At 37.7% G+C, this 22678-nt stretch overlaps 1 protein-coding gene across 1 annotated transcript in view; it reads left to right on the top strand.

The window, feature by feature from the left end:
- RORB (RAR related orphan receptor B) overlaps positions 1 to 21177 on the top strand; it is a 137487-nt gene extending 116310 nt beyond the window's left edge. The window contains exons 5-10 of the mRNA XM_036403333.2: positions 2265 to 2386; positions 3654 to 3786; positions 5947 to 6054; positions 7169 to 7279; positions 11297 to 11409; positions 11897 to 21177. Of these exons, the coding sequence (XP_036259226.1) occupies positions 2265 to 2386; positions 3654 to 3786; positions 5947 to 6054; positions 7169 to 7279; positions 11297 to 11409; positions 11897 to 12052 (743 nt within the window). The 3' untranslated portion in view covers positions 12053 to 21177. The remainder of the gene's footprint in view (positions 1 to 2264; positions 2387 to 3653; positions 3787 to 5946; positions 6055 to 7168; positions 7280 to 11296; positions 11410 to 11896) is intronic.
- Positions 21178 to 22678: the final 1501 nt, after the last annotated feature.

The following is a 22678-nucleotide window of genomic DNA, read 5'->3' as shown; positions in this document are numbered from 1 at the left end:
CTAGCCTGTGGCACAAGGGTTTCAAGTCTGTCTTGCACCTGATTCCTCTTTGGATGTCAGCAGTCAGAGCTGCTGCTTGCTGCGATTGCCCCAGGCCTTTGCACTTCTAAATGGGTTTTAATGTCAGCTCAGCATGAGCATAAGTGTGTAAGGAAAAGATGCATGGGGTAAAACACAGGATGCCATCCCTAGAAAGCTCTGCAGAGCTTCTCAGCTCTTCATTCCTCAGGTAAATACATAAATGCTAGGAAGAGGAGGGAAGCTGAGGAGCTTTGCAGCCATGTAGAACTGTTAATGGAATATATTTTGAAGTCAGTGAAATCAAAAGGTCTTGTTTTCAGAATGTTGACATCAGGTCACTTTATCTGATTAGAAATCTGTCTACGCAGTAATATGGAATTATGTGAGACATTTATTGTAAGAGAGATGCCCATTTATGTTCAAGATTTTTATTATAAAATGCAATACCTTTTTATTATAAAATGCAACACCTCAAAGGTTAAGACTTCCATCTAACCTTCTATAAAAGAACAGTGGGTAGATCACTCTGTTAATATGCATCCTTAGTTATCTATAGGCTGGAGTCAAGTCTTCCATTAGGAATCCTAAAGATAGTGTTGACCTGTAAAAGGACACCTGCACAAATTCAATTAAGCAGGTTTTATTTTTCCTATGCAAACCTACAACATTTTATCTTCAGCACCTTTCTACTGAGTCTCAGTTTATTAACTGTGAGTAGGACAGGCATCTGTCCTTCAAATAGCTCTCCTCTAGCAGTTTTTACAGGGACATGCACTTCTGCATTCTTTTTTCAGCTTCACTTCTTGCTGGTGTTTCTAAGTTCAGTCAGTTCAGGCCAAAGAAGCAGATTTATTTTGGAACTCCAGACTCCAGATCCCTACACTCTACGCAAACTGTTGAGGATCTGAACAAGTGAGCAATGGTATACCTAGGTCTTTCTATTTCCCATGCTCAGGTTTGGCTAATGCATTTTCAATGTCCTTTTCTCTTTTTTGACAAATGTTTTCTGTGCAATGCTGGTTCTACTGCAAGTGCTTCAGCTTACTTCTGTGGCTTCAACTTTGTTCCTTTGTTTGGCTTAAGTAAAGTTTCCAGGCTGAAGCAATGAGTTTCATTAGATGTGTAGGACCCAAAGTTGCAAAATAGGAAATCATCAGTTTTCAGTAACATGTTTTATCACAACATTTCAACTCCTAATGCTAATGAATTCTTGCTGGAAGCTTTTGTGAATTTTTTTAATCCACTCAAGTGGCTTTAAGGGCAAAGGTTTGCTTTAAGATACTTGTCTAAGAAGTTTACTCATAGTTTCAGTGGGTTTCCAGGGCAACATTGAATGCTTTCCTTTCTGCTTGTATCCTGCATTCCATGTTGTGAAGTAGTTTCTAAGGCTGCAATTTCAGGACAGCTTTAAGGTAGCTTAGTGCTGTGTGTGAGATTTACGTCCTCCATCTTTCCTTCTAGACCCCAGGATACTAGTTTTAGCTTTTATCCCTTGCTAAAACCATGTTCTTGCTCATCAAATTCAATCAGAAAATGATCCTGCTTAAAATTAACTTGAGAAAAAAGAGATCTGTTTACTCTTCTTTAATGAGTCACACAGTGTTCAATGTAATGCAAATGTTCATGGCAAGTTCAAGCTGTCAGTCAATTTGAGAGACCTGGCAGCTCTCAAACATGCTGACCACTGAGTTCAGCAGATTAGTTCTTTTAGTAAAACTAGAAAGAAATGGACTATGAGGAAAGAAAGCAAACACCTACACACAGCAGGAGGGGAGATACTGCCTTCATGCAGAGGTTGTGGCCTAAAGCCTGAAGGGGTACCCTGCTGGGTTGGTAATCAACAGCAGTGTTTCTTCTCTTCTCCAGGCTAGAAGAGTCCACCAGTTACTGCATAGGTTTGGGGCAGACAAAAGCAATTGGGTAAACAGGGTCTCCAAGTGAAATTTATTTAAACATATTAAATCACTTCCAGAATGAGGATTCTGTATAGTTTCACAAAAGTCATTGTTATTTTCATCTACAGATCCACTGTTTATCAAGACTATTTGGCTTTGGGTTGAATACTGAAACATTTTGCAATAATCAACTTCCAAATTAAAAACAAATGAGAAAGGTAGCATTGAAAAGAAAAGATTAATTTTCTTAAAGTGCATTTTCCAACACCTTCATTGTTTTCAACATTTTGCTGTTGCAGATCACTGTTCACTGTTTCATGCAAGCTATTTTTATTCTCTTTTTCACAGATCGAATTGCACAGAATATCATTAAGTCTCATTTGGAGACATGTCAATATACAATGGAGGAATTACATCAGCTAGCGTGGCAGACCCACACATATGAAGAAATAAAGGTTTACCAGAGCAAGGTACAACCCTGTAATATGCGTTATCTTCTGCTTGAAATTGTTAACAGAGTAATTTATTTGGCAAGAATACACTGATGAGTTTTGTACAGGTCAAAATACACTTTTCACTATCTTTGGGGAACTGGTTACTGAGAGCAAAGCAGTGACACTTCATAAAAAGAAGCAGCAGCTTTCCAGCATATTGGGCTCTTTGTAATGTTAAAGCTTAGATATGGTCATAGAATCCAGTTTTCTGTGCTTGTTGTTACAGATCTAAACCTCATGCACAAATTCTGTTAACTTCAATGTGATTATTATTGGATCCTCTGTTGTAAGGATTTTAAGAAAATTAGCCAACATAAACTTCAATTCCTTGTAATTTTGAAAACACATCTGTTTTTTAAGTGAATTACAAACACCTGTCACTTACAACAGTAGATAATAACAAGCTGAAAGTACTCCTTAAATTGAAGCTTTTTAATATTGGGTGGAAAAATGATCTCATTACACTACATTTTTTTCTATTCCTGCAATTCTCAGGTCAAGTTCAGTCTATTTCCCCATCACGTCCCCAGATGTAGTAGAGTCAGCAGAAACCTCTGTGCCTCTTGCACTGGCTTCATTGGTGAGGGGTCTGCAGTCAAACTTCAGTTGGCACATTAGCTGGTCATGTAAGACACAGGAGAGACTCCAGCTTGTTCTCTGAAATCTGAGAGGCTATGCAGTATTTGCAGTAATAAAAACACACCACAGTTTGCAGAGCTGTGGCATGAAACCAAGAACATCCATTTATATTTACACACATGTATGTGCAAGGAAAATGATTATCAGGAACTCCAAATTTTTTTGTAATCTGTGTTCAGATACTTCAATTATATATTTTAAGTTTCTAACTAGGAAAAATAGTCTGTTGAATAAATTAATAGCATTGCACCACTTCTTGCCTAAGAGTGCTGTGGAATGTGTACATTTTTTGTGCCACTATTTGTCTGTCCTGCACAAAAGCCAACATTAGAACCACATCTTAACGGTGTGCACTGCATTCTGCTCCTTTGAGGAGGCAATGCCAGAGTTCAGATGAGTAATGGCAATGGGGCAATGGCTTGTGAAAACAGCCTTCTAATGATAAGTGTTGGCTACCTAGACAAGAAGAGGGGCTGCTAGCTCTGCCTGGGTATGGGGTGGAGTGTGGGGAGTGCTGCTGTCTGCAAGGCCACCTGAATTACTTGATGCACTGATGTACCCGCTTGCTCACCACTTTGCTTTTCCGTGTGTGTTTTCCTGGAAGACGAGAGAAGCTCTGTGGCAGCAGTGTGCCATTCAGATCACCCATGCTATCCAGTATGTGGTGGAGTTTGCAAAGCGCATAACAGGCTTCATGGAGCTCTGCCAGAATGACCAAATTCTCCTTCTTAAGTCAGGTGGGTAAACACCAGAGGCTGGAGACTAGTTTAGCACCTAGCACCCTAGAAATGCATTAACCTTGCTGTATTTTTCCACCTTAATAATGTTACTGCCGTATGATCTTCCCTCTACAGTCAGTTGTGGTTATTAAGTACACACACACACACACACACACAGACACAACACACAGACACACACACACAAAACCATTGCAAAAACTGCAGTCTTCAACATGACATGTGGTGGAAGGAGCCTGAAAATTGAGCTGGTTGAATCAGTCATCTGCCACCCTGTAAAATCCCCACTTGTCATTAACGAAACGAAGGCAAGCTCACTGGGGCCTGCCTCTGTGGTCATCTTTAATCTTTTTAATGAGACTACAGAAATGTACTACAGCCAGTGCACAGGAGGGAAAATTCCTGCTGGTGCCAGTTGGTTTCAGAATAAATGAGAGCAGATTACAGCAGTGTGCTCCAGCCATACTCTCTCTGCATGCCAGGTTTGCATGTGTGTGCATAAAGGCAAGGGGAAAAGGGCTTTCCTTTCATATCAAGGGACTCAGTAATTTCTGTCCTCCAAAAGAATCCTGACAAGATTTATCGTGACTGTGCAGTAACACTGCCAAGCCCAGAAGGACAAAATGGCATGACTAAGTGAGCCACAAGAACCATGACTGGTAATTAACTACATTTACCCTGTCATATCAGTTTCCTGATCTGTCCATGTGTAAAAGCTAGGATGCTTATGAGGCAGCTTGTTAAAACTTAAGAAGTGCTTCTGTTTGAAGAGAGATCTCTTCACTAAGGCTGAAAGCCTGTGTGATTCAGCACTCCATACACAGAAATCACTGACTATTCTGAGTTGTAAGGGAACATTGAGGCCAGATTTTCTGTGAATAGCCCAAACAGAGATCAAATCCACAACCCTGGTGTTATTAACACCATACTCCAACCAAATGAGCTAACCTCAGTGGCAAAACCAGAATCACAGACTATTCTAAGGTGGAAGGGACCCAACAAGGAACATAGAATCCAGCCACTCTTAAGTGGCCCACAGGGAAATCAAACCCACAACCCTGGCGTTACAAGCACCATGACTGTGTCTTGGTGAGAGACTGGGCTCTGATGATGGACACAGCAGCAAAGGGAAGTGATACAGAGACACAGGGAACACACAGGCAACCTCCTAGAAAACGGGAGTTATAGCACAAAAACTATTTTTTTTTAATCTTGTACTAATTTTGAAAATTCTGCAGATACCACTGTGCCCCCTGTGGTTAGCTTTGCCAGTCAAATGAAATTTCATTTGACTGGCAAAGCTAACCACACAACTGCACCTTCAGGAAAGGATTTATCTTACTCTACTGTTGGAAAACATTGCTAAGCTATAGCATATAAAAATATATGAAGTTTTATTTTCTCTTCTGCTGTTAATGCTGACCAGGAGTTAGAAAATGAGGACTTTTCTCTCAAAAGCATGTCTGCAGAAGAGTCCTCAGATTCAGGGCTCATCTTACAGGAGATCTGTATATAGTTAAGGGATCTTAAAATTTTTCCTTCCACTTTTCCAACTGCCTATTTTTGCAGTTGGAAATTAGAAGTGAAAAAAGTGTTTCTCTCTCTAGTCAACAACCAATAAAAAAGAAAAAGAAAGACAAACAAGAAGTAAAACCTATTTAGGGGTGCTCTTGGCAGCACTTTAACTTGTACATTCTTTCTAAAAATGCTTTGTGATGTTCTCCCTCTCCAGCCAAAATAAGCTGGGATTTTTATATGCCTTGACCAAAGCTGCTTTTTGTTATTAAAAAAAAAGTTTAATTATTAAAAAGAAGTTCCAATAAATGCCTAATTTTCAGGATAAAGTATTTCAAACTGAAATTATTTGCCCAAGATCTAAATTCAGATTCAGTCCAGGCTGCTAATTTTCTGCAAAAGGTGAAAAAGTCAACCTATAGAAAAGGTGGTTAGACTGGACCAGAAATGACCCCTTTCTATATACAAAGCAGAGAGAAATACTTTTTGTCACCATCATAGATGTATAATCTAGATGTCTTCAAAGAGTGCCTGTCCCTTCTGGTGTTTTTAATGACTGATGACTTCATAAATATCTTCTTGAGATTTCCTGTGCTCTGGTAGGCAATAATACCTGGTACCTTTGCTCTTTTTTCTGTCTGCTAGGCTGCTTGGAAGTGGTTTTGGTGAGAATGTGCCGTGCCTTCAACCCACTTAACAATACTGTTCTGTTTGAAGGAAAGTATGGAGGGATGCAAATGTTTAAAGCTTTGGGTATGTTGCTCTTCTTTTTTCAACCAATTGCAATGAGTCATATAGCAAGAAATTTGTCTTTATGAGAATTGTGATCCACAGTGGAAATCTCCAGTAAATGTTGAATCCCCAAGTCTCCAAATGCCTAGGTTGGAAGAGAAAAAGAAAAAGAAGGTGACTCCATTTGCTACTAGCAATGATAGGTGTTTTTCTCTAATAAAAGAGCACAGCAAGGGTTTCTTTGGTTTGTTTTTTTTTGCCTTCTGAAGTTTTGATGAGTCGTGAGTTTATGGCAGGAGCCAAGCTGTTTATCTTCACTGTTCAGTTATGTTTGATGTATCAAATCCCTCCCAATAATTGTGTCCTGCAGCAGGCAATTTTAGCCCCAGCAATGAGGAGACTAAAATAATGAACTGGTTCAACTTGCTGAAAATACTGTTTTGCCTAAAACTTTTAAGTAAGCTCATTTAGATTCATGTACTGAAAAAAATATTTGGTTTCTCAACATGATATTTAGTGCTACCTGAAATGTTAATAGTGAAATGTTAATAGTGAAATGTTTGTGTTTTGTGCATCCATCAGACTGATACTATCAGAAATTGATACAGGACCAAACTCAAAGAGAAATACTGCCTTCAGATGCATATATTTATCATATAAATTTTTTTCTTAGTGTGTATCATAAACATACTACTTTACAAGTTTAAAGCATTTATGAATGTTTATTGGTTGATTTATTTTTATCTTTATGATGCTTTTGCAAATTTTCATAAACATTTGTACTGTTTATTAGTAAAATTATATATGAACGTTATTTAGGGCTGGTCTTTCCTCCTGTTTAGGTTTAATACCTGTTTAGAAATACCAATTCTTTCCTCAGATCAAGAGAAAAGAGTACTCTCTCCTTAGATGTCTGTGCAATTTTTGTACTTAATCCTAAGTCTTGGTTTGTTTTTTTTTTGCTTCAATGTACGCTTTAGTGCCATTTTCAGGTTCGGTGGAATTTCAGTAGTTAATAAAAAGCACTTGCTTTAGCAGTACAGAAATTCAGGAACAACTTTTTCTGACACCCAAACAATCCCTGGAGGTTAAAGAGCTGACTTCTAGCATTGGTTTTGTTCTCTTTGGTCTGCAGGTTCTGATGATCTGGTAAATGAAGCATTTGACTTTGCAAAGAATTTATGTTCCTTACAGCTGACTGAGGAGGAGATTGCCTTGTTTTCATCTGCTGTTCTGATATCACCAGGTAATTTTTCATTCCAAACACTGATTTTTTTTGCTCTTTATCCACCTCTGTTTCTACATACTTAAATAGCAGTTTAAGCTGCATCAAATAATGTTAAGCAATGTATTAAGCAGTGGAAGAATGCCTGAATTACCCAAATATACCATCAGGAATTACATATACTTGAGGTAGATCCTAAGTGTAACAAACATGGAGCAGGATTGTGCAGACAAGAAATGCAGGCTGACCTTCCTCCAGGCCATGTCAAAAGAAGCATGTTACTCAAGAGGTACGTATTTCTCTTAGCTTTTTCAGGGAGCAAAAAATCACCACCCTGAGTAGGTTATATAGTCCATAACTATGATGGGCTTCTTTCTTGGGAATGAGAATGCAAACAGTAAAAATTGGTGATCAGTCCTGTCTGAACTTAGTTCCAGGTGAGAGGTAGTGATTAGAAGTGCAACATACTCTTTTTCATATATCATAACTCTACATAGGCAAGTATGCATTTGAGGGAGTGATGGCTGGCTGACCACAGAGGAAGTCTGTTTTGTGATTTAAGTTGGCTCAGAAGGTGGATCTAGTATACAAGCTCACAGTTTAGTGTGGGATTTTTAAATATGCCTCAGGGAATGTAGATACACATTTTCATCTGAGGCTAATCTCTTAAATTGCCTTACAATAAAAACCACACCATGATATTTCAAACATTTTCCACTGAAGACTTCTTCTAGGTCACCTTGCACTTTTGCACATCTGTGTTTGAGGTTATGTTAGTCAGAATTAGGCTATCACAGATGGTGTCAACACATTCATTCTCATTGTTAACAACACCTACTGAAAGGACTATACTTTTTTTTTCACTTGGAGCAGTTCTTGACACGGTCTGCTCAGAAGTGAAATAGTTGAGCCAGTGACTCTTCATGGGGTTACGCCAAAATATTGGACCTACAACCCTCCAAACATTGACGATTTCCACCTCAAAGGTGTCCCAGCTGGGTGCAGGCATGAGAGCTGCCTCTGCACCACCCCCTAGATGTCCTGACTTTCTCTGGATCAGCAATGTCTCTGCCCATCATTCCTCTCTCAGTCTGAAAAGAACAAAGATGGGTGGGTGGCAGAGGGTGCTAGCTGCTGGAAAAATTAGGTGGAATCAAAATTCTGATTAATTTCTGCAGGTCTGCATACATCCCTTTAGTTTGCAAGCCAGAGAATACATGCAACGTCTCCTATTGCTTTAGCTAAAAAAAAAAAAAAATTTAAAAGGACCAAAAGTGTTTGGTGCATGCAGACTGTAGTGTGTGAGCATGCATAACTAGTCCTAAAACAGAGCAAGAAGGAAATTATGGGCTGCAGGAACAAGTGCATGAGTGAAAGCAATCTTTCTTCCATAAAAAACCTGTAATCCTTGATTGCCTAAAAAACTCCTGTTTCAGCTGGGCTGCTACATTTGAGGTGAGAAGACAGAGAAAATAGTCCAGAATGAACTGATACTGAAATGTGCCATTTATTTTCCTACCAAACCAATAACAGTAAACAATAGAAAAAGAAATATCTCCTTCCACACTTGAAGGTCTGGTTCCCTCACAATAAAGAGTCTCATCATGGGAACAAATTAAAAAATTTAAAAATAAAGCACTGCTTCACAGAAGTCCCTGCACCAGTCCTTTCATTGACTAATACAAGCGTACAAAGATTCCGTATAGGAAGTACTCATATTCAGGTTTCTTTTCTGCAAAAGTCGCCACCTGGAAGGTGATTCTTGCAGCCTTCATCTCAGTGTTTAGGCCCCTTACAGAAACCAGAGTAGTCCACTGGGGGTAAGGGCAACTGAGAAGGGTGTCCATGAGTACCATCCATCAGTAGTCTTGCAAAGATTGCAAAGACCAGTGTCTCATCCATCTAATTCAGAGCAGAAATCCGGATTTTCCATTTCGCAATGAGCATAACCACACTGCTTGAAGGTGATTCTCTAGATTGACTTGTGATTTCAAAAGCTGAAATGTTGTACAAATCCAGTAAAGGCTGCAGAGGCATCTCCACCTTCAAACATACAAAAGAAGCACATGGTAAGACAGGAACATGGCTGCTCCCTTGTGCCAATCCGTCTCCTGAGACTTTGACTTGGCATTTTCCTTCTTCCCATCTTCCTTTTGGCAAAAGCAGATCTTGTCTGTTTCTGAGCTGTCTCTCAACTTCTTTCCTACACTGTTCTCTAGCCTAGTGGACAGCATACTTTTTGAAGATGGAGAAGTTCAAAACCCAAGAGGAAAAGTACACTATTGAATCACTGCTTCTTGTGTCCTTTAAAGGTGGTCACTGATCTATTCACTTTTTCTTGCACTTCTGTGATATAGCTAGAGTTACCTCTGAAATTCCAGCCAAATTTACAGATGGTGTTCAGGGGGTAGAAACCACATTTTGGGAGACAAAGTTAGCATCTGTTAAAAATTTTTACCTAGTTCTTGTCATGAATTTAAGAACTCTTGTGTAATATACAGCATGCTTCATGACAGGTGAGTGATGAACCTGTCCTTCAACCACCTCAGTCTATTTTTAACCTTATGCTAGTGAAGAAAGGTAAACCTTTAGGGATTGGTCTGTATGGTAAATGTTTCTAGCTCCAGTCTGCCACAATAGGCATTTATTTAACATTATTTAAAGACCAGGTTTTGCAGTAGCATAAAGTTTAGCACCTAACCTCTGAAGTCTAAACATTACTGTGTGCTTATTGTGTAGAAAGTGCATGTGTTCTCAGCTAATTCTGTTTCCATGGCCATTGATGGCACAGGATCCCTTGGCTTACCTTCAGGGAACACAGTTCTCTAACGTTTACAAAACACTGTTTTCTTTTCCTGATCATCTGTTAAGTAGCTGAGGTTTGATTTTTTTCCTTTTCACAATACTTGACAACCAACTCTTTTAATACACCTCTCCCCAGAGACAGTCAGACAAATGGCAGAGCTGTGCTACTGCTGTGATAAAATGTCACTCGGTTCCAGCCTGTGTGGCATGTGTGTTCATTGAAGTGGTTAAATTAATTCATTTGTGTGACTTATTTTAATGATGGGGAATGGATGAAAGAAAAGTGAAAGGGGTTTTTCCTGAATTGTTCAATTTGTACGTGAAGATTCATGCCTGTGATAAAAGAAGTTTTCCCATTTCCCATATGAAAGCTAAAATCTATACCCAAGAATTGGTCTGGATTGAGGGAGAAAAAAATAGTTTGCAGTGTGGGAAAACAGAAGGTTCAGTGGTGCTGCAAGTACACTGCATTAATGGGTTTGGGCTGTCTTGGGGTCTGCTACTTCCCTTTCTGTGTGCTTTCTCCAGAACTTATGACTTTTGAAAATACAGATTGTAAGGACAACCTCCTGCAAGTGGGATTTGAGTCCAGTAGCAGCCATATAGGTTTTAAAACAGCTGTGTAGCTGTTATTCTTCCAGATTATCTTGCATTTTGTGTTGTTTAAGAGAACATTTTTAAATAATGAGAAACTTGCACTTTGCAATTCTTTTGAATTATTGAAAAAATTCTCATGAAGAAAGCCTTTTATTTTTATTTAGAATATATTTTTCTCAAAATATTAGTCTAATAAATAATGAGATATAATAATGTTTGAATAATTATCTTATTTTCAAAGAACTGTTTTGATCAGTAAGTTTATTATTTATGTATTAAGACACTGAGATAACGGGACATGTTTATCACCTAGCCAGTATGATATTAGAACACTGATTGTACCAACAGAGAATAATAAAATGTTGAGCCATTGTTTCCATCTTGATGCCTAGCATCCTGTTTTAAACAAATAAATGCAGAGCCAACACTGTGTTCCTGTATGTTTTGTATGGGTTAATTAAGTGCTCAGGTAACCCTTTAATGGGTTAAGACAGTTTGCCTCCGAAACCATGCAATGCAGTCCTTCCCTGTGAGATTTATCATTCCTGTGGATACTTGCCAGCACAGTACCCTGTATGCACCATGAGCATGCCCCACAACTGTGCATTCTTTAACTTTTATTTTCCTTTTTCGCAGATCGAGCCTGGTTAATAGAGCCAAGGAAGGTCCAGAAGCTTCAGGAAAAGATTTACTTTGCACTTCAACATGTTATTCAGAAGAACCATCTCGATGAGGAGACATTGACAAAGGTAAGTTCTTTAAACAAAATACCAAGCAGTCCTCAAGCATGACTCTTCTCTTTCTGCAGCCAGTTCTGTGTGTATTGCCACATTAATGTAAGCTAAAAGAAATGCACTGTGTTCTTGCCATGTGTAGAGGCTTGTCTGACTCTTGTCCCTGTTGCCTCTTACTCCATTTTTTGTTCAATATAACAGTAATTTTAATTCATACCCTATAAAGAATGTGACTGCCTTAAAAATGTGCTCCTTGAGGCTGTTCCATGTCAGATGCATTTTTGGCCCTTGGCTAAAACTTTGGGGGCAGCTGTTTCTGCTGTTACAGGCTCTTACAGTAAGAACAATGTCTAGTCCTGTGGGTGGGTTTTGATGGAGCTTAGAGTATCGCTTTCAGTTACTCAGCAAGAAGCTAACATAGTTCATTTTGGAAAGTGTAATTTATATAAAATATGCTTCCACCTTCTTCCTTTTTTTTTTTTTTTGCTTCAATGTCTTACAGTTAATAGCCAAGATACCAACAATTACTGCACTTTGCAACTTGCATGGAGAGAAACTGCAGGTATTTAAGCAATCTCATCCAGACATAGTGAACACACTGTTTCCTCCATTATACAAGGAGCTTTTCAATCCAGACTCAACCACTGGCTGCAAGTGAAGGGGATAATAGAATTTTCACGTAGTCATGGAATGCATCACTAGTAAGACAAAGAGAAATGTTTTCATGAAGAAATTATTAAAAATGTCACTACTGCAACACTAGGAATGTCCTGCACTTAATAGAATTATTTTTCACCGCTACAGTTTGAAGAATGTAAATATGCAACTCTGAGTGGGGATGTCTTTTTTCTCTTTTGTTTACTTTTCGTTTTGTTTTTTATTTTTCATTTTTGAACTGACAATGAATATACAAATATAGGACACTGGGTGTTACCTTTTTTTTTTAATTTACTTTTATTGGGGGATGTTTTGGGAGATAACTGTTCCTAGAATTTTATTGTAGATATACATGATAATAGAGCAGTACTTTGCAGTATTACTCTTGCTGTTTATTGTTAAAATATAATTTAAGAAAATTCCACTTATTAGACTGCCTAGTTCTATGTTTTTAGATAGTTTAATGCATGTGGAAATCTGTAGCTGTCTTGGAAATTATGGTGCATATATGGAAGACACACACACTCACATATATATACATATATATGTGTATGTATGTACATACGTATGTATGCATTATATGCATACATACTGTAACGTAAAATCACATGCCTACATTTAAAGGATGCTCAACCCAGCTGTCATGTATTTCCCATTCTCCAAGTAATGTATAGATCTACTTTGGGCAATCAAGATTTGCTTTGCCAGAGTTAAATTGTCAGCTGCCAATCTGTAATGACAGGATTACTTCTGAGATGTGTGTATTGTAGTGCATGTGTGCTGTGTGTAAATCAAACATCAGGAATGTATCAATGGTGCAAAAGCCTTGTCTGGATGGTTTTACTGAAAAGAGGAATAGGATTGGGTTTTTTTTTAATTTTCTCACTGTTACAGGGGTATAACATATATAAAAATGAACGTAGTAGGACCTGATCTCAGTAAAGTGTCTGAAACATGGACTAAAAATGTAGACAATCCCATATGTACATTTTTGTGATTTCACACAGGATTTTGTTCTATATATACTGGTTTGAAAAGTAGCTTCAAGTCTTGGTTTGTTTTTTGCTGAACTCATTAGAAAGATAGGTAGTAAGCTCAGTGAAAACCGTGGAAAGCCTAAAATGTATCTCTGAAGGAAAGGAGGGAAGGAGGAAGAAAGTCAAAAGTGAGAGAAGTCCATGGTTACTACAAACAATAGTGTAATTGTCACTGTTTCTGACAGTCATCATCTAGATGGGACTGATGGTTTCCATTACACTCATACATCTCTGTATGTTTTAAACACGTGCATATATGTATGTATATATCTGTATGTATATAACTGTATATATATATGCATATATAGGATTTATTTTAAATGCATTTCAGGAGTGGAGCAAAGGGCTGGAGCTTTCTTATTGTCTGTCTCTGAATTGACTGTGCATGCATTTGCTTGCAAAACCAAAGGCGAACACAGAGGGGAGTGGAAGGCGACCATGGAATTAATCTTGTGGATTAATTAAGTTTAATCAGCAGTCATTATTAATGTATCTGCATTCTGCCAGTAGTACAAAACACAGATGGTTTAGCTTTGAAAGAGGGATTCATTTTCTGCTACATCTCTCTTTACCACCACTTTTACCCATTGTGAACTTTTTCAGAGAAGTCTCCTCCTGGGATACCAGCAAAGGGCATAGAGCAGAAATAAGAAGAAGCAGGCAGTAGAGAAGAAAAGAAGTGAAGGCAGGATCACAAGCAGATGTTTCTTTATTTCAAATTATGCAGAAGCCAGTGCAATCTGAGGCAAGGCAAGGGGAAGCACAAAGGACCTGCATGTTTGCCAGGCTCATGGAGGGGCAGTGTCACAGGGAGCCCACAGGGACACAGGTGGGCCCTTGGGTGGGTGAAGAAAATCGGGTCTGTTGTAGTGATAACTTAATGCCTCAGGCAGCTCTGGTCTCAGTCTCCTCTCTTCTGCATGAGCAGATAATTCACAGGCTATTTCAAGTACTTTGAGGAGCTCTCCCTTGCCTTCCATCAGTCAGTTTGCAAGTTTGCGTATGTATTTTGTGGCAGAATCAAGTCTTGAGAATATCACAATTTATTTGTTCTGTTTTAACAGTGCCAGAACAGGTACAAGAGTAGTTACAATCTCAGCTAATAAATGTTTCTGTGCAGGTCCATTACAACTTAGAAAAAAAATCTGTCCAGCAAATTTGGTTGTGAGAATTTTGTTACAAATATGACATACTCTTCAAAATTGCTTAATGCTATATAGAACAGCAGTTACTAAAGTTACCTTTTTTACTCCAAATTCAGAACACATTTCTCTAGTGACTACCTTAAAATGTCTTCGATTAACATAATGAAGCATTTCTCTTGATGCTTCTTTATACCACTCTAACAGTAAGACTGAAATTCCTTTATAAGATGATTTACCTGTTTGCAGCCCTTTTTGTATGGCAAATCGAAGAAAAGGATCCCAAATTTCAAGTATGTGTATACCAAAACTTAATGTCTACCTATTATTTGTGTAGATTTATCGGGAGAAAAATGGAGTCATATTGAACTCTAGAAGTGCTCAGTTTTAATTGCAGGGGATTCATGTTTTTCTTGATTTCCCACCACAAGAACACACACATACTGTTTGAAATATTTTATAAATTCACTTACAGTATATCAAAAGTATATATCTAGCCAACCCATAGAAATATAGAATAAGTGATAAATACTATTGTTCGTAGTGCTGCTTAATAAAGAGGTTTGTCATGTTTATAAATAGTTCTTCACAATTGTGTGTTACATCTTGAAAATGTTGTTTTCTTCTCTAATAAGCTAATTGCTCCTTGGGATTTTTGAATTACTTCTCAGGCAAGATAACTAAATGGAGGTCACCAGTGAAAATGACACTAATTATTATCTGCAGGGCCTTTAATCTTTAAAGCACTATTCTTATATCACTACAATGTCATGACCTTTCCAATCAGTAATGATTATGATCACATTTTAAAGCTGTGGAAATGAAAGAAAAAAGGTTAAGTAACTTGTGAGAGACCACAAAGGTAGAAATATCCAGTTTAGAAATAAAAGTGAATTCTTGGCTTTTTAAAACTTCTAATTCTCTGCCATAGAAGATCTTCATTGTCATTGATAGGCTATAACATCTACTGAGATTTTCGATTATTGCCAAACAAATTTTTGTTACTATTAGTACAGGATTTGAGCAAATAGTGTTGTGATTTACTTGGAAAATGAAAATTCATTTTCAAACACTATTTATTTATGGAACTGTGCTATGGTAACTGCAATTAGATTTTATTTAATTTTCTGTAACTTGGGCTTGGCCACATAGGTATAGTACCTCTTTTGCCCTTCTTTGAGTGAGTGTACAACAACACATAATGATCACATGCCACAGGCTGGATTTTTGTGATTGTTTTTGCTGACACAGTCACTTACACTCAAAATTTCAAATTCTTGATATTGGACTTCACATATTCAAGTTGTCCATGGACTTTTAAGGACAAAATAGCATGAATTTTAGTAAATAATTTAATAATTCACAATATTAGTTCTTCATTTTAGTTTTTTTGGCTTTCAGTAGTCCACGGTAAAAGCTGAAACTTTTCAAATAAGTGTCTAAAACTAAAATCCATCACATCTTCTTTCTATAATAACTGGATATGTTTGTTGATTTTTTTAGTGACAAACTTTTCAAATGAGACATGTTTTTTAATGATTGATTAACCTGGGACCTGTAACAAAAGGTTATTTTAAAGCATATTTAAAGCATATATTTAAAGCATTTATTGCATCTACTACTTCTAGCATTGCTCTCCAGTAATTCAACCATATTATGCTAAATTACCTTTGGCATTGAGGAAGCAGATTTACAGTGTTCATTATACTACCACAAAGAATTCATTTTGCTGTATCTCTCTTGCCTGCTCTTTTTATAAAGAATTAATTCTAAGATTCATATTTCCTTCTAATGGAAGTTGCTAGAAAAGAAACATGGTATTAGAAGGCACCTCAGTTGAGAAAACCTGTTTCTGAAAGCAAAGTACAGTTTTTGATTGGCTTGTGAATAAACAGCATGAATGAATTGATTCTGCAAGTTGTCAGACACTTAGCTCTAACTAAAGTCAGGAAAAATTGAGGCATTTCAGCAAAGAAGGTGCTCAACTGATAGCAAGACTGGGGCTCTTGGCATTGAGAGGTCCCACGTGAGCTCTGTTGAGCAGAAGGCAGATGTTGCTCTCCTAAATGCTTTGACTTCATGCTCCATGTTGTTATTTCAGCCCAGTTTCACAGGGGTCAGTTTATTGTCCTGTTGCACCTTGGGCACCAGTGCTGTTTCAGTACCTGTGCCAGGTTATGGTGCTGAGGTGGAGCAGCTGCCAGAGCTGCCCATGAAGATGAACTTTGTTACGTGATTTTCTTTGTTCAGTTTCACCATGGCAGCTTGTGTAGGGGTGTGTTTCCCTTTGGGACAGTTTGCAGGGTTTCTGATGTAACAACTTCTACCCAAAGAGGATGCAAAGCTGCTCCTGTGTGCTAGCCTCTTGGCCTCCCTCTACCAGGCTGTATGAGCTTCTCTAAGATTGCAGCAGTCCCATAAACTGGTCAGGCAGCATAGCTAGAGATGTGCAGCTGATAGCTCCTTTCCCTGTTGACTTTTTGACCCCTCTGAAGCTGTGTTTCAAACGTCATTTGAAAGATGTTCAGGTTCCCCCAATCCTCCTCCTCCCTCCTGACTCTGCATTGATTGTGCTGTTTCCAGAAGAGCTAAGGTCCCGCCTGAAAGGTCATTCCTATTTTCAGTCATTGTCTTTTGGACATCCCAGGAACATAGCTCATAAGATCAAACTGAAACACAATTATTTTTTTTTTTGGTCCAATTCATTATGTCTAAGGATGTGTGAAATAGAACCCTGAGACAGAGCAGCTTGCTTTTCCCTGGCCAATAAAATAGTAGTGTATTTACACCTACCAGCCAGTCCCAGCACCTTCTGCCTCCACTCTAGAAACTAAATCCTATCTCTGACATCCATTAGGAACAGTGTGCTGGAGGCCCCGTCCTCGTCTTTACTCTTTAAGTTTCATGCTTCGTAAATGACAATCACTGCTTGATGCAAACATTGCACTCTATGCCACTCAGGGATGTTTCATTACTGAAAATAACTATAAATATAACAGTGATAATACGAAAGAGAATGTTAGAGGATTTGAAGGGCATGGGTTGAGCTGCCCAAGTGAACGTGACCCAGACAAGGCTTTCAAGCCAATGATTAGAAATAACATTGGTATAAACTGAATTCACTGTCAGCATTTCCTCAGCTTGATCTGTCAGACTTTGCCTGTTGTTTCACAGTCAGCAGAGTCCTACTGACCCATCGGCTCATGAAGTTAAGGTCCTTTTGGGAACAAAGTGTAAGCAAGCTTTGTATGAATTACTGAATTTAGACAACTGACAAAGTTGCAAAGTACTTAGTTTATGTACCATTAACGTGAGCTCATATTCAGACTTGCTGCAGGTGTGTAAGAGGAAAGGTTAAGACATGGAATAAGTATGTCAGCAATGATAAGAGCGCTGAGCTAGGACATGGAGAAGTGACTGTGAAGAACAAGTAGACATGAGCAAGTGGCTAACAGCTACCATTTTCTCTCAGGGATGCACAAAATCATAGCTAGCCCATGACTCTGTAGCAATACTTCTCCATGGTATGATTAGTTCCTTTCTCATATCAAGAAAACATTACCCCATTTTATACTATGCTAGTGAAAAGTACTCCCACCTCCTAGAGTTTTGAAATGTGCTTATCCCTAGCTTTACACCACAGGTTTTCTGTCACTACAAGAACACACACAGAAAGATAAATTGCAATGGATTACATTGCCAGTCATTAAGTTAATTCCATGTCTTCAACCAAGAGGTTTTCCTCAGCTCTGAATATGATCATTGCTCCCATTATCACAGTGAGTATGCGTGGCTTTTGACTCCTTCCATCCTTTGAACCCCGTCCACCTTGAAGGCTGATGGACACTTCAGGAGTTAAGAGGCCAGCATCCCTATGCATCAGGATCTTCACCATCATATTCTTTGCCAAGCATCCCATTGCAATTTTTATTTTAATCCTTCATGTTGCTAGAAGCCACGTCCAAGTGACTGAAGTTCTTGTTAGCATGATAGCTTCCTATTAAAAGGCTCAGTCTTTTGGTCAGAGGACCTGGCCTCTCTTTCCTTTTCCTTTCACTCCTAGCTCCTAGTGAATGAGGCTTGGAGTAGTAAATGACTCATCTTCATTCTTTCTCAAAGTTGATCAGTACTTGCAACCTGCAAGGGAAGCTCCACCCAGGTGGTAGAAAGGAAGCTCCTTCCTCCTTTCCCTTCATGCTCTCACTTAGCTGTGCTGTCCCTGCATGCATCATGTTGTCCCTGCACATGTTGTCCCTGCATGACTGTGTGACAATGAGCCCAGCACCCCAGTAAGTTATCATCCCAGAAGCTGTTTGCAGCTCTAAAAGCCACTTGTGTATGTAGTTTGCAGACAAGAGCCATTGTGAAAAGAGTCCTGAAACTTCCACAGTGGTAGCTCACAGATCAGTAACTCTCCTAAAAAGGCAGGCTGAACATCCTCTGGGAAAGGAGAAGTATTTCCTGGATGTTACTGCAGGCAGCGAGGATAATACTGCTCACAATGAGTTGAGTAACATAATGTACTACATTTGCATAATTTCATCATCCTCACAGTTCAAGCACAGCACATAGGGAAAGTGAAAGAAAACAGCGTTGGCTATAGCAGCAATAAGTAAATTGTAATTGTTTCTTTGTAACTGTACTTGCAGAAATTGTTTGCTTTGCACGTGGTCTTCTGTACAATAACATAAAGAAAAAATTCAACTAATGTAGATATCATGGTGATTTTGCATATTTTTTTGATTTGTTGGATATAGCTGCTAATTTATGAATGAAAATACTGCTGTTGAGAAATTTTTTCCTGCTTCAAGAAAATGCTGAGGTCCTTGTTTATGACTGTACATGGACGGCAGTAAAGTATGTTCAATATAAGACTGTCTGGAGAGAATTTTAAACAATTATTCCTAGTTTTCAATATAGGAACACATTTGCCCCTTATTTGGGCAACAGGAATGGAACTGCATTGAAACACTAGGAGGAGTAGATGGTTAACCACCAAGAACAGGAAAGAACAGGAAAGAATAGGCTTACCTTGACAACTGTTTTGGATAAAACCAGCTTATTTGAAGGAAAAGAAAAAAAAAAGCACTTATACTTGTCTTGATTAGACACGCAGCTTAATTAAGTCAAAGTAACTACATTAGGCTGTTGACTTTGGGGATTCAGATTCAGATGCACTACATTTGTGGTTTTTTTAATGTGTCACTTCAATGTCAGAATCAGGCAAAAAAGTTGTTTTGTTGTTAGTACAAAAAGCTAATAATCATTTAACCCTACGGAGTGTGGACCACACATTCTCGTGCAGTATATGGGGATTTATTCGTGCACTTATTTTTTAAAAAGCCACTGAGTAGCATAGCCTGTGAACTAGGCATGATAGTCTTTGCCTCTTGTGTGACTGCCATGTGACCTCTAGTACACTTTTGGGAGCGGCTCTGTGATTGTACTTGTGGCAACAAATAAAGCACAACTGAACTCTAAGCTGTTATCAACACTCAGCTAAATTGAATACATTGAGTATTTTGAGATTTATGCTAATTGCTATAATTCCCATGTCAAATTAATGACTTCAGTTGTAATGAATGGACAATATAAAGAACATAGGAATCATAACAGCAACAAAATCCCTTATTTTACAGCTGCACTCTCTGCCTCATTTGATTAACACTAAAGAAGTTACTTAAAAACTAAACAAACAAAACAAGAAGAAAGAAACCTGAGTATGTATTGTAGAAATGTAGAAGACAAATAAATATTTTTTCATATGTAATTACTTTTAATATATGCTTGTGGAAGGTCCAATACTATGTATGCTGTCTCTGTAATTTTTGCTGTAAATAACTCGGGACAGTGAATACACTGATTTTTTCTATGTCTCTGTTTAAACATAAGACTTTGTAATGTTGGATTTTTTTTAAAGAGGAAAAACATCAAAGAGCAAATTATGTACTTGCTTCCTGTAAGTGTAATGTACTCTTCAGTTTTTATGGAAACTGATTGTAATAGATAAAGCCTTTTGACCAGCCGTTGATATTTAGTGTATGCTTCTGTTCCTAATTTGGAAACAAGTGTGGGATTGTCAGAGAAACGTGATCCCAGGAAGTCTGTACAGTGAGTACTATAATAATTCCTGCAGACTGCATTTGACTGATTTGAAGAAAACCTGCTCAAGCAAATAATGCTTCCTTATAGCATATGGCTTTTATGAATCCTTCTGACATTACTTATATTAATAGAAACATTTCTCTCTTTCCAATGAGCAAAATATTTTTGTATGCCTTTAATTTCTTATTCAGATTTGAGGTCAGGTCACTCATTAGCTGTAATCTGAAGCCATAACTGATCTTCACCAAATGCACATTTTAAAGATCATAATGGAAAAAAGAAACTATGTCCAGTTTATCAACAGCTGTAATGTAATACAGGCAGGAGCATAAATAATTAGCAAAGTACTTAGATGCTGTTTTGGCATCCAAATGTGACTTTAATGGCTAGTATTTTGTGATTACCAATTTATAAAAAAAATAAAAACATAATTAAGATAGATATTTAGATTTAAATGAAGCTTTCTAATATTTTTGGAATATCCCTGAAAATGCTTTTAGGATTATGAGAAGAAATGATTTTTCATATACTTCCCACTTTCAAATATCTAATGTTTTTATCCTATTTCCAGTTCATTTTGTTAAAATGAAATGAGATGTTAAGGATCCAAGCCCCGAGCTATTTGGTGCTTGGCTGTAGTTATATTGTTGTAAATCAATTTAATTTTAATTTTAGGGGTGTGTTGTTTTTTATTTGGTAAGCATGTTTACCACTGTTGGTAACACACAAGAGTTGCATTGCCTGTCAAGAAGTATTATAATAAACAATCTAATAAAATAATAAGTAACACTCAAAATTAATCACTCTCAAAAGACAAATAAAAGTTCCTTTCTAAAATCAAATGCCTCATAGAGTCAACAGTGATTTCTTTTTATTTTTTAATAAGCTTAATTGTGTAATAACTGTCATGTATCTTAACTGGCTTGTAGATGCAAAAAGCAGAACTGCAAATGAATCATGATGTACTGAGTAAAAATCTGGCTCCATTGAAACCAGCAGCAAACACTTCACTGGTTTCAACAGTGCCAGGAGTTCATCCAGCATTTTTACATCTGCAATTCTCTTCTGATCTTTCTCCCTTGTTTAATATAATTGACCTAATTTATGTGTATGTGAGTGAAAAGACAGCCTGATTAATTTAGAAAGTGACCATTGAGGGTTTTTTTATCATGAATCTGTAGGACCAGCATCCATGTCAAATGAAAAGGTTCTATATTACTTTAGAATGTAATAGATCTTTGTCTTATTTTATGACCTGTAAATTATTAGTTAAACACTGTTAGCATTTCATAATAATGCACACATGATTTTTGAATGTTTTCTGTAAATGACAATCAGTGTTGATGAAGTTCCTTTCTTTAATGCAAAATTAAAAAAAGAAAGAAAGAAAATAAATTCTGTTGTGGGTTTTGGTTTGGGCTTTTTTTTTTCCTGTCCCTTTAAATTACCTATATCTATCAGGAAAAGGTACAGTGTGTGCATTTTCAAAAGAGAAAATAACCCTTAGCATCATGTGTCCATACCCACAGCAGGGGAGTTTTAACGAGACCAACTTCAAGATCTCCTTCCAGCCATAACCATTCTAAGGTTCTATGATCAGGTGCCTGTACTTTCAGGGGTTTTCCTCACCAATGGAATTAGGTATATGGCATGTTGAGACATCAACTGATGGTAAAGGGGCTTTGTTTTGCCTTTTAAGTTACAGCTGTGACTTTTGAATATGGAAATTGCTGTACTTACTAATTTATTTCTCTGTTTATTTGGGGGAAAGCTTCTGCCAGTAGAAAAGCAAAACAACATAGAAACAATTGTGTGACAGCAAAGTGCGCAGTAGTGTAATAGAAGGTTACTTTATTTAAAAGAAGAATCTTTATTTAAAATGGTCAATATGTCAAGTATTTTTTTAAGTCTGTGTATGTCTAGCTGACAAGGCTGTAAGCAGTACCTTTTAATGATACTAACTTTAAATTTTTAGTAAATTAATATCAGAAGTAAATTTAAAAACAATAATATCAAAAGACCTCATTTTGCAAACTGTTAGGCACATGTTTATTAGTGAGTACACTAATACTCAGCAGGCTTAATGCAGTGTTTACACTTAAGGCCAGTTATGTTTAATTTTTTTTTACATCTGTGGGAAAGTGACTGAGACTATAAAGAAAACACTACAGAAATTACAGGGGAAAATATGCTTGCTGCTCCTAGTGGAAGGCAGTCAGCATACCCGACCTCCCAAACACAGCACAATCTATGGGGTCTAAATGCAGGGTGGAGACACCATGGCCAGTCTCTGTCAAAACTCATGAGAAGAGAGAACTCAGTGTCCTCTCCAGCCGAAAACCC

Source organism: Molothrus ater, chromosome Z (assembly GCF_012460135.2).
Source record: "Molothrus ater isolate BHLD 08-10-18 breed brown headed cowbird chromosome Z, BPBGC_Mater_1.1, whole genome shotgun sequence".
Lineage (NCBI taxonomy): Eukaryota > Metazoa > Chordata > Aves > Passeriformes > Icteridae > Molothrus > Molothrus ater.
The sequence above is the reverse complement of the archived record's forward strand: the minus strand, read 5'-3'. Positions and strand labels throughout refer to the sequence as shown.